Source organism: Syngnathoides biaculeatus, chromosome 2 (assembly GCF_019802595.1).
Source record: "Syngnathoides biaculeatus isolate LvHL_M chromosome 2, ASM1980259v1, whole genome shotgun sequence".
Taxonomy (NCBI): domain Eukaryota; kingdom Metazoa; phylum Chordata; class Actinopteri; order Syngnathiformes; family Syngnathidae; genus Syngnathoides; species Syngnathoides biaculeatus.
Genome location: NC_084641.1, coordinates 17942929 through 17961134, shown reverse-complemented (window position 1 = coordinate 17961134; position 18206 = coordinate 17942929). Strand labels below are relative to the sequence as shown.

At 42.7% G+C, this 18206-nt stretch overlaps 1 protein-coding gene and 1 non-coding gene across 2 annotated transcripts in view; one reads left to right on the top strand and one right to left on the bottom strand.

The window, feature by feature from the left end:
- slc16a4 (solute carrier family 16 member 4) overlaps positions 1-18206 on the bottom strand; it is a 47833-nt gene that overhangs the window by 27124 nt on the left and 2503 nt on the right. The window contains exons 2-6 of the mRNA XM_061838650.1: positions 17541-17794; positions 17270-17425; positions 15440-15525; positions 357-477; positions 82-214 (exon numbers count right to left, since the gene is read on the bottom strand). Coding sequence (XP_061694634.1) covers positions 82-214; positions 357-477; positions 15440-15480 — 295 coding nt within the window. The 5' untranslated portion in view covers positions 15481-15525; positions 17270-17425; positions 17541-17794. The remainder of the gene's footprint in view (positions 1-81; positions 215-356; positions 478-15439; positions 15526-17269; positions 17426-17540; positions 17795-18206) is intronic.
- Positions 13196-13266, top strand: trnag-gcc (transfer RNA glycine (anticodon GCC)). Its single transcript has one exon. It is a non-coding gene; the product is annotated as a tRNA-Gly (tRNA).

Below are 18206 nucleotides of genomic sequence, written 5' to 3'. Positions count from 1 at the left end.
AAGGCGAAAGGAAAAGAAGATAGATATTTCCTGGAGGTGTAGTCAGTTTTAAGACAGAACAGATGAGGAGTGTTCCCAAACCTCCAGAGAGACGCAGACTGGACATGATGGACCCAATCCAGCTAATGCTTTCCGCTGAGCCCCCAAACTCATCTTGAAATGCCAAGAAGAAGATCCCAAAGGTCTTCAACGTTCCCATCACCAGAACGTTGACCTGAAAAAGAAACCCAAATGAGCAAAAGATCACAGAAAGGTGCTGAACTTGATCAAGGGTTTTTCCATGCGGTCTCCACTGTAGCTTTTTTTTTTTTGAGCTCAGATATGAAGGCAGGAGCCATCACTCGTTTCCACCTTACCAGGAAGCAATGCAGCACCACCAGCCAGCCCCATCCACCGTCTGGTGGCTCCTCGTACTGGATCTCTTTGTCCTTGTCCTTGGTGGAGATATCATCCTTTCTGAAGAGCTTCATGGCTGGCCTGCAGCCAGGGGCAAAAAAAAAAAAGCAAAAGGATATTAAAGATTTCCCCACGCATTCCTGCCTCACCGTTGGTTTTGTTTCAAGCGACATTAAACACTGCTTGCTAAAAATGTAAAAAGACTGTCTTTACTAAATGCGGAGATTCAGCGTGAAACTGTTTTTTACCAGTTCAGTTTTTCCAATTTCTGGGCGTGGCTAAAAGGACCTCAGCTTTTGTATTATAATGTTGGTCATTTTGTGTTTTTGAGGTGTTACCTGGTAGAAAAAGATTGCGAATGACTGACTGACTGAGTGGAAGCAACATTTGTGCTCAATCATCCACATGTCCTCTGGACACTCTGGACAAAAGGACTGTTTATCTAAGGTGCTGTGGACATTTTTATTCTTTAACCAGTCTCATCCTTTCAGGAGAAGTGATGCAATAAAACGAGAAAAAGCAAAACACAGAGTTTATTCCTTCTCTCCAACGACGACCGAGGGTTTGAGAGGGTTGTTATTCACCACCGCGGCCATGATGGACACGTTAAGCCTGCTTGTGAAACAAGAAAAACAAATTGGCTCCATAAATAGAACAGTAACTACATTACTGAAGTGCGAAGTGATTGCATTGTGAACCATCGGATAACAAATCACGGCTCCAAAGGATCTTCATTCTGTGACTAAAGTTAGTGTGAAACTATGTTGACAGATGATGACGATAAATGTGTGCATCCAAGCATGATTTATAAGTTCCAAAATAGCTCAAAGCAGCTTATGATGGGCGGACGTGGTCAAAAACTGTGACATTCTCCTGAGTCATCCTCAAAGTGCACTTAATGCAGCTTTTGTGGCTAAGGAGATTTAACATTCAAAGTTGCGAATCAATAATACCTGCCGCGGGACCTCTCACACAAACGATAAAACGTCGGCCACCGGAGGACGTCTGCAGCTCAACAGCAGTAGATGAACCCAGAAATGGTCAATGGGTAAGCTATGCATAAACACACCGCCGTCAACAGCGAGTCGGGCATTTATTCCAAATCCATAGATGACAGCGCCAATGCATTGTGGCCGCTTCGAATGGCTGGCCGGACCCCAAAAACGGAGGACCGGGCCTGCGCAACAGATGGTCTGGCGTCACCGCATCCTTTGTCCCAATAAAAGTCTTATCCAGTCCCACGTGGACTTTTACTGTCTGTAGGCTTTTTGGGCTTGTTTTGCAGCTCACTGAGTCCCACCCATTACCCCGTAGGCTTGCATTGCTTACTCCACACATCTGCCTTTCATCAGCCCTGCATTGTCCTTCAACAGTCCCTTTTAGCTACATCGCGCAGCAAAAACAAACAAAAAAAAAACACCCCTCAATTATGCAGCTTTTGCTTGACGGACATGACACACTGCTGCATCAGTGAGTGATGTCTTTTTCTGACACTTCTGTGGCGTGTAACACAATCGTGCTGGAATCCACAGCGAGCTGCATCGGCGTTAGCCAAAACATCACAATGACCTTGCGATTGCATTTTTACACTCCGCATAGGCGTGTAACAGGAGTATCCCGGTGTACTGTAATACGAAACAAGATTTCAACAAGAAATTCCTGCTCCTCAAGTTCTGTCTCCCGGTCCCAAGATGGCTAAATAATACATGCGATATACTCATGTTAATATAATCACGTCAGGGGGAAATTTTGTAATTTAAGAAGGCAAAAAACATATACAACTTTGCATTTGCTAAAACTCAGTATGACATGAAAGTTGTACATGAGTAAAATAATGCATGGAAAAAACAGCCTAGTATGACTCCATCTTGTCACCCCATCGTGCAAGACGACAAACAACAAATCACAGACAAAAAGTGTGACTGACGAGGTGTCAATCATGTTTTGTGAATTTGCGGGAACACTGATACCAGGCAGCCCAAAATGTTACATTTGGTTTCAGAAGGTTTGCTGATAACTGCTAACACAATGCCCAGCTAAAAAAAAATAAAATAAAATAAAATAAAAATTAAATACCCATTCCTTGTTTGCTTGTCCAGAAGAATGGCGGAAAAGCGTGCTAATCCCTATTTTTTTAAGAACAAAAGTGATGTTCAGAGCTGTGGAAACTATAGAGGAATAAAGATGATGAGCCACACAATGAAGTTATGGGAAAGACTAGTGGAGGGTAGACTCAGGACAGAATATCTGCAAGCAACAATATGGTTTCATGCCGAGAAAGAGTACCACAGATGCATTATTTGCCTTGAGGACGCTTGTGGAAAAGTACAGAGAAGGTCAGAAGGAGCTACATTGTGTCTTTGTGGATCTAGAGAAGAAAGCCTATGACAGAGTACCGAGAGAGGAACTGTGGTACTGCATGCGTAAGTCTGGTGTGGCAGAGAAGTATGTTAAAATAGTATAGGACATGTATGAGGGCAGCAGAGCCGCGGTGAGATGTGCTGTAGGTGTGACGGAAGAATTTAAGGTGGAGGTGGGACTCCATCAGGGATCCGCTGTGAGCCCCTTCATGTTTGCAGTAGTAATGGATAGGCTGACAGACGAGGTTAGACTGGAATCCCCTTGGACCATGATGTTCGCACATGATATTGTGATCTCCAGTGAAAGCAGGGAGCAGGCAGAGGAACAATTACAAAGATGGAGGAGTGCACTGGAAAGGAGAGGAATGAAGATTAGCCGAAGTAAAACAGAATATATGTGCGTGAATGAGAAAAGTAGAGGGGGAAGAGTGAGGCTACAGGGAGAAGAGATAGCGAGGGTGGACGACTTCAAATACTTGGGGTCAACAATACAGAGCAATGGAGAGTGTGGTCAGGAAGTGAAGAAACGGGTCCAAGCAGGTTGGAACAGCTGGCGAAAGGTGTCTGGTGTGTTATGTGACAGAAGAGTGTCTGCTAGGATGAAGGGCAAAGTTTACAAAACAGTGGTGAGGCCGGCCATGATGTACGGATTAGAGACGGTGGCACTGAAGAAACAACAGGAAGCTGAACTGGAGGTGGCAGAAATGAAAATGCCGAGGTTCTCGCTCGGAGTGAGCAGTTTGGATAGGATTAGAAATGAACTCAATAGAGGGACAGCCAAAGTTGGATGTTTTGGAGACAAGGTGAGAGAGAGAGAGCAGACTTAGATGGTTTGGACAAGTCCAGAGGCAAAAGAGTGTGAGTATATTGGTAGAAGGGTGCTGAGGATGGAGCTGCCAGGCAAAAGAGCGAGAGGAAGATGTTGTGAGGGAAGACATGAGAACAGTGAGTGTTAGAGAAGAAAATGCACGAGATAAGATTAGATGGAAAAAGATGACATGCTGTGGCGACCCCTATCGGGACAAGCCGAAAGGAAAAGAAGAAGACCCATTCCTTGTTTGCCACTACCTCAGCATAAGACTAATAAACAGAAGCAGTTCTCAGAGACAGACCTCAGGCAGCTGAAAGGTTTCAGAAGCGATATGGAATTGGCAACAGTTCTGCTCGAGGGAAGTTCATTCACATTTTGATCTTCAGTTTATTCTACATTGCCAAAAAATATAATTTTGATAACATTTTAGTGTTCTAGGACATTTTATTCCAAAAAAAGTCACGCTAACAACAATCCCCTGGCACAGGTACATAAAATCCAGCACCTCGTCATGCAGGCTGTTTTACAAACATTTGTGAAAGAATGATTTGCTCTCAGGAGCTCAGTGAATTCAAGGTGGAGCTGTGCAACAAATGCAGCCATGAAATTTCCCCACTCTTAAATATTCCACAGTCGAGTGGCCGATGGATTATAAGAACTTGGAAGCCTTTGGGAACGACGGCAACTCAGCCAAGAAGTGGCAGAACGTGTTGAGGGATGGATGGTGAGGGGCGCAGTGCAAAGAGGATGCCAGCTTTCTGCCAAGTCAATCACGACAGACCTCCAAACTTTATGCTTTGGCCTTCAGAGTAGCTCAAGAACAGTAGTTGAACAGCTTCATGGAATTGGTTTCCCATGGTTGATCAGCTGCATCCGACGCTTTGCATCACCAAGAGTGTAAAGTAGGCTGCCGCTGGACTCTAGAGCAGTGGAGATGTGTTCTCTGGAGTGACAAATCACACTTCTCCATCTGCCAATCTGACAAATGATGGTTTTGGTAGTAACTTGTCTGACTGCATTTGCCAAATATAAAACTTGGTGGAGGGGGGGTTGTTTTTGTGGAGTTGGGCTTGGACCTTAGTTCCAGTGAGAGGATATCTGGTTGCTTCAGCTTACTCAAAGATTTTGGACAATTCCATGCACCAAATGTTGTGGGAACAATTTGGAGCTGGCCCTTTCCTCTACCAACGTAACTGCATCCGTGCACAAAGCAAGGTCCACATAGACATAGATGACAAAGTCTGGTGTGGATGAACTTGAGTGACAAGACTAATCTCAACCTGATAACCGAGCAGAGACTGAGAGTCAGAACCTCTTGTCCAACATCAGGGTGTGACCTCATAAATGTGTCTCTGGGAAAATGGTGAAAAAAATCCCGTAAACAATAAGAGTTAAAGTTGTTGTACAGTAGCTGTCAAGGGTGGAAAGACATGATACTGAACCCTATGCCACTTAAATTCAAGAGATTTTGTCCATTATTATTAAAACAATTCCAGATAGTTTGTACGCTCAAAAAAAAAAAAAAAAAACCACCTACAAATGACACATCCAAAGTATCTGTTTTAAAACTCAAATGTGGCCAATGAGCACAAAGGTTTGCCCGACTCCAATCTAGACTTCTCTGTCGGACTCTGGAATGAAGGATACGACATGGAATTGATCCCTCCAGGGAAATTTTGTTTGGAAAGTCAAGCAAATGGAAGTCATGGAATGCATTGCGTTGGAACTTTGAGTTTGCGCTCGATCTTGTTGGGACTTAGTGGCCTGAATCAATAAGTGACTTGTATAAGAAAGCGAGACGCCTTTAGGCAGAGAGTGCAGAGCGGATTAAAAGAGGAATGAATTGGACCAGTGTACCACCGGGGAAATATTTGCCTCCCATGTGCTTTTCATAAGTTGTCCGCCGAGCATGCCTGAGTGCATGTTTGGGAATGTGCCGAGGGTTTGTGGGTTCGAGCCATGGGGGCCGGCGATCGGCATCTCGCGGCGAGGGGTTTAACCGCCTCGTGTTCACGCACGTTTACGCCAGGACGTACGCACACTCCAACACTGCCTCTCCTACACATACGCTGCGTGCTTCCAGAATCGACTCCCACTGGCCACTTCATTAATTACCCCTACACAACAACACAGCACTCACACGTCCGCATCATAATTGTGAAGAACCGATTCAAAAAAATGCTTTCCAAAGTGTATTCATAGTAGGGCTGTCACCGACTAACGAATATTTTAGTCAATTATTCAATTGGTTAGTTGAATAATCTGATGAAAATTTATTTGCCATTCAGGTTTATTGCAAACTCGTTTTCCCCAAGTACTATTGTGGTTATCAATTGATTATTATTCAATTACCGGTTTGGTCTTTAACATTACAGAAATAAAGCAAAAATGTTGATCATTGAAAAATCAAATGTTCTTATTCTGGTTGAACACCGATAATTGTTTTTGCTTTCATGGGGGACGAGAGATTTCAGAATATTCACTGTTTAAGGGGCTGAAATCAGAGCATTTGTACAATTAAAAGTTGAAGAATGCTCTAAATGAATCATCGATTACCAAAATAGCTGTCAATTAATTTGATAGTAGATTAGTTCAAATGATGTTTAATCCTTACTTAATGTATCAGAGAGATGGGGAAAGTGTACATTTTGTTTTACGCCACTTGTTTTTGATGAATGGATCAAACAATGTAATGTCCTATCGATAAGTGATCATTCTAATCCTTTTTTACTGAATTTATTTCAAAGACCAACAGGTGCATGTTTCAGCAAGAACTGGTGCAAATGTGGAAATAGACCCTTTCAAACTCCCTTACGAACCTGGTCCCAGCTGTCCAACAAAAATATGCATAAACGGTTGAAACCAGATGTTTGGATACGTTACGTAAAATCAAATACACTTTTTTCCATCAGTCTGACATGAAGTCAGACTAAACAGCTCCTGTTTCAGATCAATTAGGATTCCCAACATTATTTCTGGTCACTTAATACCACAGCAATGTTTCATCACTTCCATCAAAATCAGAAGTTTACATACTGGAAGATTCCCTTGAAACCATTTGGGTGACTCCAGAACATGATGTGATTTTTTTTTTTTTTTTTTTTTGGGGGGGTGGGAGCTTTTCATCGTTGTATTGACAACGTTTGAATACATTAGAGACACAATTATTTGACACGATAGATTTGAACCAGGCACCCCCCCCCCCCTCTCTCTCTCTCTCTCTCTTGGCCTCTCCCGTCCCGTCACAGTCCACCATCACTCCTTGGAGATATTTATCCTGAAATGGTTTATTAATAACCCATTTGCCAATATTTTCTCTGTCATATGTCATTTCCCCTCACTCTGACTTGAAATCAGACATCTCTGATCATGATCTCTGTCATGCTTCTGGGTCCAGTCAACAATGATTCAAGTGTATCTTCTTTGTGCAACATCATGGAGAAGTCAAGAGAAGCCACCCAAAATAACAGAAAGTGAATTGTGGATTTGCACAAGTCTGGTTCATCTTTAGATGCAATTTACGGATGCCTGAGAGTACCACATTCATCTGTACAAACAAGTATATGCAAGGATAAACACAATGGGAATGTCCAGCCAGAGAAGACCGTGCTTTGGTCCAAAATGTGCATATCAACCCAAGAACAAAAACAAAAGACCGACATGAGTCTAAAGGACACTCCAAAAGAAACCTCAAAAATCTAGATTACAGTTTGAAAATGCACACAGCGACAAAGGCCTTCACTTTTCGAGACATGTCCTGAGGTTTGATGAAACTGTGATTGAACTCTTTGGTTATGAAGAGCATTGTTACAATCGGAGGAAAAAGATGGAAGCTTACAGGCGCGAGAACTCCATCCCAACTATGAAATACGGGGGTTGGCAGCATCATGCTGTGGAGTTTCAGTCCAGGAGGAACTGGTGCACTTCCCAAAATTGATGGCCTCATGAGGAAAAGAACCTTATGTGGAAATACTGAAGCAACATCTCAAGACATCGGCCAGGTGGTTTGGCCACAAAGAGGTTTTCCAAATGGACAATGGCCAGAGGCAAACAATCAAACTGATAATATATTGCTTTAAGGATAACAAAGTCAATGTTTTAGAGTGGCCCTGATCACGAAGTCCTGATCTCAATCCTTGTGTAATGTAAATGTAAGGGCAGACCTGAAGAGCCATGCGTGACCAAGGCGGCCAACAAACTTGGCTCATTTACACCAATTCTGCTCGGCGGAATGGGCCCAAATTGCTGCCAACTATTGTGAGAAGCTTGTAGAAGGCTATCCAAAGCATTTGACCCAAAGCAATGGTAACAAATATTAATCAAATGTGCAGTAAATACAATTCTGACTTTAAAGAAAGTCAGGAAAATTTGTCTATAAAATGTATTCTCTAATTGTTCTGGCATTTAGTATACAGTATATTAATAATTTTGGCAATCTTAATTGGTTTAAAACAGGTAAACCTTTGTCTGATTTCATGTCAGAGTGAGGGGAAATAACATATGTAAACATCTGGTTTCCAATGTACATAACTTGGGTCTGTGGTATTGTTTGGAGATTCCCCCAAGACTCTTCAAAGAACAACAGCTTGCGTTTCCGCAGGAACATGTGAAATTGTGGTGGGACGACCGTCATCATAACTGTTTCAAGATCCCCCCCCATGAACACTGCTATCATTACATTTATGCCATGTGCAGTTCCAAAGTTTCAAGATTTCCTCTATTACCACCATTTTCCTTGACTGAACAAATTGTTAAAACAGGTCAAAATTTTTACTCAGTTTAGATGACAGTTCTTAAGCCACATTGTAGTTATGATTTCCCTCAGAAAGCCTTTAGAACAGTGAAACCATCAATCCATCAGTTTTCTGAGCTGCTTATCCACACAAGGGTAACGGGAGCACTGCAGGCTATCCCAGCTGTCATTGGGCAGGAGTTAGGGTACACCCTGAACTGGTTGACAGCCAATCGCAGGGCAAATAGAGACAGTTGCACTCACAATCACACCTAAGAGCAATTTTAGAGTCTCCAATGAATTTGTGTTTTGGGGATGTGGGAGGAAACCAGAGTGCTCAGAGAAAACCCATGCAGGCACGAGGTGAACATGGAAACTCCACATAGGCGGGGCCGGGATTGAACCGGGTCCTCAGAACTGTGAGGCCAATGCTCAGAACCAGTAGCTCCACCATGCCACCATGAAACCATAGAAATATTGAATCACCAAATCATACTATTACCACTACCCAACGGAATACTAGATTTGAAATCCAAAGACAAGAATAAAAGATTGTTCAAGTTGTGTCGAAAAGTTTTTTTTTTTTAACAGTAAAATGCAACACCTCAACATCAGATCACTGATGGAGTCGTGGTACACATGCCTGACTTTGCCGCAGGCAGCGAGGGATCAATTCCCGCTCAGTGACAGTGTCAATATGTGCCCTGCGACAGGGCCACATCTGGCCCGAGGGCCTTGAGTTTGCCTCCAATGGTTTAGCAGGTTAAGAATATGTTTATTATTGTGCCAAGTAGGAAAAATATTAAAAACTTACCCTACTACAACACCGACATTGAGGGTAAAATGTTACAAAACATTACATTGCATTTTAACCAGAGTTGTCAAAAGGAAGTATTCAGTACTTAAGTAAATGCTTAAAATACTGACGCTTGTGCAAAAAAAAAAAAAAAAATGATAAAGTAAAAATACTGAAACCCCTTCCTTACTGAAGTAAAAGTACACACTTATGAATGTACTTCAGTAAAAAAAGAAAAGCAGGAATGTACATTTACCACCCAATAATAAAATATATACAGTTTAGTCAGATTTTGGTAGCTCTCCAGATAATTGGAAACAATGGACAAAGCAAGCAAAAATAAAAACATGCTTAGATAAAAAGAAAATCATTCATTTTTTTCTATTGAAATAAAGTTATGAACCGTAAAATTATATTAAGATTTAAAAAAATAAGATAGCTTTATTGGGATAACAACTAATTACTTTCACCTTTTTAAAATAACAACACTGCATTAATAAGCACATCGTCAATTTCGGCACAACTATTTTGCGGCCAGACGGTGATTTGGTGTTTGCGGTTGCCATTAAAAAAACTCAGCGTCGGTCGAAGGTTTGGACAAACCCGACCCAAAACCACGGCTCGCGTTAAAGGGCAAGCGTGTTCTAGAATATGACTTCACAATCCTCCAAAAGCGGATGACACCATTTCTCCATGTTGGTGTCAGCCAAGCGTCTCGCCGACGTGAAACGTTAGCCTCGTGCCTGACGCTTTCAGGAGGCCAGATCGCCTCACAATTCAACGTAGCCAGCTGTTTTTGTTTTTAACCCCTCTCGTGTGGTCTCAACCGCACTTTTGCCATGAAGTCGCGACCCACATTTTGCAAGGGTCAAACTGAGCATCGTGTCATCTTTTGAAACACAAATAAAGAGATTTACTGCAAATAAATTACTGATGGAAGCCTGCTCTCAAACCACCTGTTGGGTTGGTTTAAGTCTACATTTTTGGCAGGGGGTCAACATGACTGGTCTTCCATCAATATAAATACAGTGAAGAAAACAAGTATTTGAACACCCTGCTGTATTGCAAGTTCTCCCACTTAGAAATCATGGAGGGGTCTGAAATTTTCATCGTGGGTGCATGTCCACTGTGGGAGAGATAATCTAAAAAGAAAAATCCAGAAATCACAATGTATGATTTTTTAACGATTTATTTGTGTGATACAGCTGCAAATAAGTATTTGAACACTTGAGAAAATCTATGTTAATGTTTAATACAGTAGCATTTGTTTGCAATTACAGAAGTCAAACGTTTTCTGTAGTTGTTCACCAGGTTTGCACACACTGCAGGAGGGATTTTGGCCCACTCCTCCACACAGATCTTCTCTAGATCAGACACGTTTCTGGGCTGTCGCTGAGAAACAACACGGAGTTTCAGCTCCCTCCAAACATTTTCTATTGGGTTTCAGGCTGGAGACTGGCTCGGCCACGCCAGAACCTTGATATGCTTCTTACGGAGCCACTCCTTGGTTTTCCTGGCTGTGTGCTCCGGATCATTGTCATGTTGAAAGACCCAGCCACGACCCATCTTCAATGCTCTGGCTGAGGGAAAGAGGTTGTTCACCAAAATCTCACAATACAGGGCCACGGTCATCCTCTCTTTAATACAGTGCAGTCGTCCTGTCCCATGGGCAGAAAAAAACCCCCAAAGCATGATGCTACCACCCCCATGCTTCACAGTAGGGATGTTGGACTTGGGATGGAACTCATCATCCGTCTTCCACCAAACAGGATTAGTGGAATTATGACCAAAAAGTTAAATTTTTGGTCTCATCTGACCACAAAACAGTCTCCCATGACTCCTCTGTATCAGTCCTGGGCTGATTCCTCACCTTTCTAAGGATCATTGAGACCCCACGAGGTGACATCTTCCATGGGGCTCCACTCAGATTGAGATTGACCGTCATGTTTAGCTTCTTCCATTTTCTACTGATTGCTCCAACAGTGGACCTTTTTTTTACCAAGCTGCTTGGCAATTTCTTCGTAGCCCTTTCCAGCCGTGTGGAGTTGTACAATTTTGTCTCTGGTGTCTTTGGACAGCTCTTTGGTCTTGGCCATATTACAGGTTCGAGTCTTACTGATTGTATGGGGTGGACAGGTGTCTTTATGCAGCCAACGACCTCACACAGGTGCATCTGAGTGGAGGTGGACTTTTAAAGGCGGACGAACAGGTCTTTGAGGGTCAGAATTCTAGCTGATAGACAGCTGTTCAAATACTTATTTGCAGCTGCATCACACAAATGAATCGTTAAAAAAAATCATACATTGTGATTTCTGGATTTTTCTTTTTAGATTATTTCTCTCACAGTGGACATGCAGCTACCATGAAAATTTGGGGAGTGGGAGAACTTGTAATACAGCAGGCTGTTCAAATACTTATTTTCTTCACTGTAAATCATATTCATAGCATTATGTGGGCATTATGCTGTTAAAAACCCTTTTTTCTCCAAGAACGGCAAACAGACAAATGTACGTATGTGCAAGCAGTAAAATATGTGCACTCGCTGACAGGGTGAACATTTTTAGTTAATGTTTGCATTTTGCTAATGTCGCAATAGGTGCAAGTCACTCAGTCTGTAAGGACTTGGGCCTTAGGGATGGAGAACATGGTTTCGGGTCCCACTACAGACAAAAAAAAAGAAAAGAAAATGGCAACTAGTTTGAGAGATGCTCGTCTGGCTGCTGGTGACTGCCAAGGTGCCAATGAGCAGCTCCAGTGGCACAGCACTCTGTGCACTTCCTGCGCTCTGAATCTTTCCGTCCACGCTTAGGATCTGCTTCAATGGGTGGCGTGCAACACGAAGTGCGCATTGGAGTCGGGGTTGAATTTCACTTGGACATGATTCAATACAGTATGCATTTCATAAATTACGAAATCGAAGCAGCACATTTTGGATCGTTGCTCAGCAACATGATTCAGTTAGCAAGACGGCTGTGTAATGCTTAACAAATGTATTTCTCAAAAGCTTTGAGATCATTTGTTGTATTCCGCGTCAACGTGGACATGTTAAGCTTGACGTCCATTTACACACATAATATGATAATAATTACAGAACCTGTAAACATTAACTCTGGAGCTAGCCAATGTTTCATCATCTATAGAAGAAATATAAAATCCTGCTTTGAATGTCACTGAAAACATTATAGAATTCAGGGTGTCAATTTCAAGGTCATATGGAAAATGTTCAATATAGTCACAAAAATGAAATACGTGTGATAAAAATGACTAACTTGTTGTGGTCAAAATGACAATGTAAAAAAAACCTGTATATTGTCATTTAAGCAATTGCACACTTTCTGAGAGACTTATTGTACTGGTACGAGTCCAAATGTTGTTAGCGTTTGAGGGTTTTTTTTTTTTGTTTTTTTTTTAGCTATAAAGGTAAAAATTTAATCTTTTTTTTTTTTTTTTAAAACAAGACTCCAAATCTTTCATTGGTCATATCTAAAGTCTTTTTTACCATTTGTTTAAGCGCATATGCCCTGTCTCACATTAGCATACGCAAAATGTTTTGTTATTCCAGTTGTCAGCGGAAAAATTGAAAGCAATCAATAACAGCAATAACGGGCCAATTTATGTGGATCATCATAAAAATCAGCCGACAGCCTCCAGTCAAAGTCATGCTATTAAATCTAGACACCCGTACTCTACATTTCCTGATAACAACAAATAGAAACTAATGCCGCTCGCTGCAGAGAAGCACACGTCGCACTCGGGCTTTCTTATCATTTTTAGAATCCATTCTTTTGTTGACTATTGATTGAATATTCAAATAATAATTGCCCCCTTCCCCACTGTTATTGTTTTATTTTATTTACTAATACTACAACATGCATTTTATTCTCATTTATGAGTTCTTCAGTTGGAACTGAGTCCATGGTGTGAATTTAGCGTACTGAATTTGAGATAGCAAAATGCTAAATGGTTCCCAATTGCAATAAGCTTTAGCATGCTCGCAATTGCAATTTTAGGTTAAAAAAAAAAAATGGTAACTACCATGCCTAGTAAATACGAGCTATTCTTGGCCACAAAAATAAAAATTGTTTAGCCCGGTACAGTATGCATTGGTGGTTCAGTGGTAGAATTCTCAACTGCCACGCGGGAGGCCCGGGTTTGATTCCCGGCCAATGCGAGGCAGCACGGTGGAGCACCGGGAATAACGCTGGCCTCACAGTTCTGAGGACCTAGGTTCAATCCCAGCCCTCCATGTATGGAGTTTGCATGCTCTCCCCGTGCCTGTGTGGGTTTCCTCCGGGCACTCTGTTTTCCTCCCACATCCAAAAAATGTGCAACATTAACTGGACACTCTAAATTGCCCCTAGGTGTGATTGTGAGTGCGGCTGTTTGTCTCGATGTACCCTGCGATTGGCTGGCGACCAGTTCAGGGTGTACCCCGCCTCCTCCCCATTGACAGCTGGGATAGGCTCCAGCACTACTTGTGAGGATAAGCGGCTAAGAAAATGGATGGATGGATGATGGATGGATGGATGGATGGATGGATGGATGGATGGATAGTTGTCATGAGGTAGAACAGTGGAGCAACTGGTTCAACCGTCTGCCTCACAGTTCTGAGGTCAAGGGTTAGAAACTCGGCCCGGCCTGTGTAGAGTTTGCCTGTTCTCCCCGTGACTGCGTGGGTTTCCTTGGGGCACTCCGGTTTCCTCCCACATCCCAAAAAACATGCAATAATTGGACACTCTAAATTGCCCCTATGTGTAACTGTGAGTGCCATTCTTGTGCTGTGCTGTGCTGTGACACTAACCACTATGACTCAAATACATTACTACACTACAAAAATACAAAACCACTTCCCGAAGACACTACAAAACTACTAGACTATGACAACACTACTGGATTCCTAAAAGGTCACTAAAGAGTTGGGTCCCTGATTCAGTGTCATTCGTGTGATTGGTCCCTGACCAAGTGTCAAATAATCCTTGGCCCTATGCAAACAGTTTCAGTCTGACTCGTAATCTAAGAACCAACAAATCAACGGCAGTGGGACAACAAGCAAGTAAGTAAGAACCTGTCGAAATCATGTTGCAGAAAGAACAAAAAAAGTTGATTCTTTGATGCTGGCTGAAATGATATGACGAAGAGTATATTTTTCAATGTCAAATTGTACCACAGTAAGGGGTGCTCCAATTCCAATTGAGTGTGAGCTCCTTCATCTGCTTAGCTATCATGAGCAAGGCATCACAACCAGCATGCTTAATGCGTGTAAGTGGAACTGGCCCCCCATACCCAGACTATTTTTTGCCAGCTATAGAATATCTAATGAGTGCTTTATAGCGCCGGTTGAACCCGGATGAGGTCACTTTCATCATCGTGGAAACAACCAATAAGAAAGAGCTGTGGAAAGGAGGCAGGAGGGGGTTGGGGGTTTGGGGGGTAGAGGGGTTTGGGGCACCAATTTCACTGTTCACATTCTGCGCTTCACTTTACGACACGCCGGCAGTTTCGGCACCGTTCATTACTTGAGGCTTTTTTGGTCTTTCTTGCCAACGCACCCCATAAACACGCACACTATGACAACTCCTCCTATCCAACAACTACTAAACCAAGAGATTATTACAACACAAAGACGCTGTTGTAGTACAACTTTATTACTCTTGGACACTAAATGTTCTAGAATATAACAATGCTGCCCCACGACATGACAGCACTCCATCACTGCGAGTTTTTAGCAATTAGGTTTGTTTGAAGGAGACAAAATGTGTGTGAGAAATACACGGGTAGGTTCTTAGACCTCCTGGACTGTACACTCGTTTGCGTACAGATACTTCACTGGGGTTTTGACACGACACTCCCGCTGCCTGGCTCAATACCTCTGTCCTGTCCCGACACGTACATTTTGCAACTCGTCGCGTCCCTTCCTCACAAATTGTAGCACTGGCTTCCCAGTCAAACGTGTAGCGGTAAATCAAATCTAACTCTTGCATATTGTCATTGTTGTCATGTGCTGCTTTTATACTGATGTTTTTAATCTCTGGATTCTCTCTACCTGTCTGCTCCTAAAGGTCATTCTGTCCAACCAGAATTCTCGGGACATATGTATCTCAACACAAAGAACAACAGGGGGAAAAGCACATCTGTGACACTAGTGAGGATAGGCGGTTAGGTAAATGGATGGATGGATTGATGAAAGGAAGGAACAAATGTACTAAAATGGCCTGCTGTACAACAAATCTGTTCTGGCATAAAAAGGAATGCAGGTCCTCCATTCTGCATGACCAAGTGGCCAAACAGGGCAGGTACAAAAATACAAATCAAAAGACAAATAGGAGGTGAGCATTTTGAGTCACCTGTTTTGCTGGTTTTCTTTCAAACAAAGGTCACAGGTCATCGTCTCTGCGTGACATTCTCAGTTCGTACACTTCAAACTTTACATCTGCAAGGAGAACATGAAGCAAGTTACACGTCTTTCTTTCTCTCCCCCTCTCTCTCTCACTGTCTCTCTCTCACGCACACACACACACACACACACACACAAAATGGAATTCAAGTGCAACTTCAATTTGGTTCACTTTTCAAACAACATTACACACATTTTATTTGGAATAATTGATTCCAGAGTCCAAAGCGGCGCAATCCTCAGACCTTTACTAACTATATATGTAGTATTGTCACTCTCTTGTTATGTTGCCCTTCTAAAACAAACATAAGTTCGAAACACATGACAAACATAAGATGAAATATGTAAAATAATGTTTTGGGTGTTTTTTATAGGTGGCACGTTGGCGCAGCTGGAAAGTCTTGGCCTCACATTTCTGAGGACAAGGTTTCAAATCCCGGCCCTGGCTGTGCCTGTATGGGAGTTTGCATGTTCTGCCCGTGCCTGTGTGGGTTTTCTCCGGGCAGTCCAGTTTCCTCCAACATCCCCAAAACATGCAACATTAATTGGACCCTCTAAATTGCCCATAGGTGTGATTGTGAGTGCAACTGTTTGTCTCAATGTGCCCTGCGATTGGCTGGCAACCAGTTCAGGGTGTACCCCGCCTCCTGCCCGTTGACCGCTGGGATAGGCTCCAGCACTCCCGCGACCCTTGTGAGGATAGGCGGTTAAGAAAATGGATGGATGGAGTGTTTTCTTTTTTTTTTTTAATTGACATTTGGAATCATCTATTCTATACATTCTCTTCTATAATTACGATTGCTGGATAGCTAATAATGTTGTTATGCTCCTTTTTTTTCTTTTGCTCTTAAACATACAGTACATCAATTGAATCCATTGAACATTTTGGGGGTTAAATGTGAAACGGGTTCAACTGCCCCAAAACATTTCTGCTTGCACCTAGGAACTAACATAGCAGCTGGGGTTAAGGAACATCTAAAACTGAACTATCAGAGCCTTTTCTTATTCCATGTTTCAAACCCCACACTTTTATCAGTTTACTGCTTCTTTTCCTTTGCTAATTAATGAATAAAGTTGTATCTAATCTCATATAAATATCGGGGGTGAAAAAAATATATTTTAAATGCATAGTAGATAACATGTATCTATTAGCTCTTTTTTAATCTTTTATTTAAAATTATCGCGTTAATTTACATTTTAAATGATCTTATACTGGAAATGAACGACAACGATAAAAAAACGATGCTATTTGAAATCTTTTGTAAGCGTATGTAAATTAGAGAGAGGCCAAGGGTGCCAAATTGGGTGTACAAGTGCAACACTTCCACCATATGATGTACTACAATGAAGCCGAAAAAGTCCATAAAGGCTGTTAAAATAATTTGTCGGCTGTCCATGAAAAGATGGAGAAGATGCTGAAAGTGAAGAGAGTGTGACTATAAAAAAAAGGACACAACTGTGAAGATTGAGTTCAAAGGAAGGGAAAAAAACAGTCGTACTGTATGTTTTTAATACCGTACAATAGTCAGTCAGTACTAATTTTCTTATTAAAAACAAAAAAAAGGGGGGGGGTGCGGTGTTTTGCAGGCCCGAAGCGATGAATGGCATTCCGATTCGTGTTAAGGGGGAAAGTCGATTGGTCCGTTCGCTTTGCGTTGCGAGCGCCGCCGCGGAAGGATTAGAACTCGTACGTCGGGGGCGCCACCCTACGTTGCTGCTTTGCAGTGCCGCGCAAAAGCGGGCGTTTCGCTGATGGCGGTCGTGGGCGCGTGTTGCTTACTTGGTGCAGTAGTCGGTGCCACTTGTGCTGTTATCTCCGGAGCGCAGCCGGCTTGCATGGCGGTGGCGTTGCCCGCGTGCCCCCCTCCCTCTTCTTCCTCGCAGCGGACGCAGAGCGACACTTACGCGGCGCGTGTCATCGTCATCTGCAGGCCACCTGTGAGGGGGAGAGCCAAATAATAACGAAAATAATGAAAAAAAATTTTTTAGCAATGCAAAAGCACAACGGTCTGCATGTGGGAAGCAAGTTTTGCGAGAAAGTCTCCCCAAACCTGCAAGGCGCGTCATTGGGGGTTCTTCTTCTTCCCCGGCGGCCATAACTTTGCACTTTTGGGGAGGGGGTCGGGGGCTGGGGGGTGCTGTTCCTCCGGCCGGGATCTTGCCTGCGCGTTTGTCTACCCGCGGCGGCTGCGACCCATCGGCATCCCCTTCTCACACCTTCTGCTCCAAGACGCCTGCGAGCAAGCGAGGCCACCGCAGGGGCGGGCAGCAAGGGGGGCGACGCGGGGGCTGGCTTGAACTGCGCCTGTCACGTGGGTGAGACACCAGGACGTCAGAGTGGGACTCGAGGACGTATTTAACCCCGGAAACGGGAATTTATACATTACAGTACACTGTACCATATACTTGAGGAATCCTAGTATCGTATTCGTCTCACCTTAAAAAACGGATATTTTGGAATTTTAGAGGAATTTTGAGAATCATTTCTACCTCGACCAATCAAGCCCAGTTGACAGCCTGTTTGAACAAAATTCAAACTCAGCAATTTCTACTATGAACGTGCTGCAAACACCTTTGTTCCTTTAAAAAAAAAAAAAAAAAAAAATCCTAAAACAAGACACTCCGGGTACTTTTTGAAACTTCTTTGTGTTAGCATCTCAGGTTCATTCATTTTTTTTTTTTTTTTTTTTGAAGATGACTTTGTAAATGAACTTGAT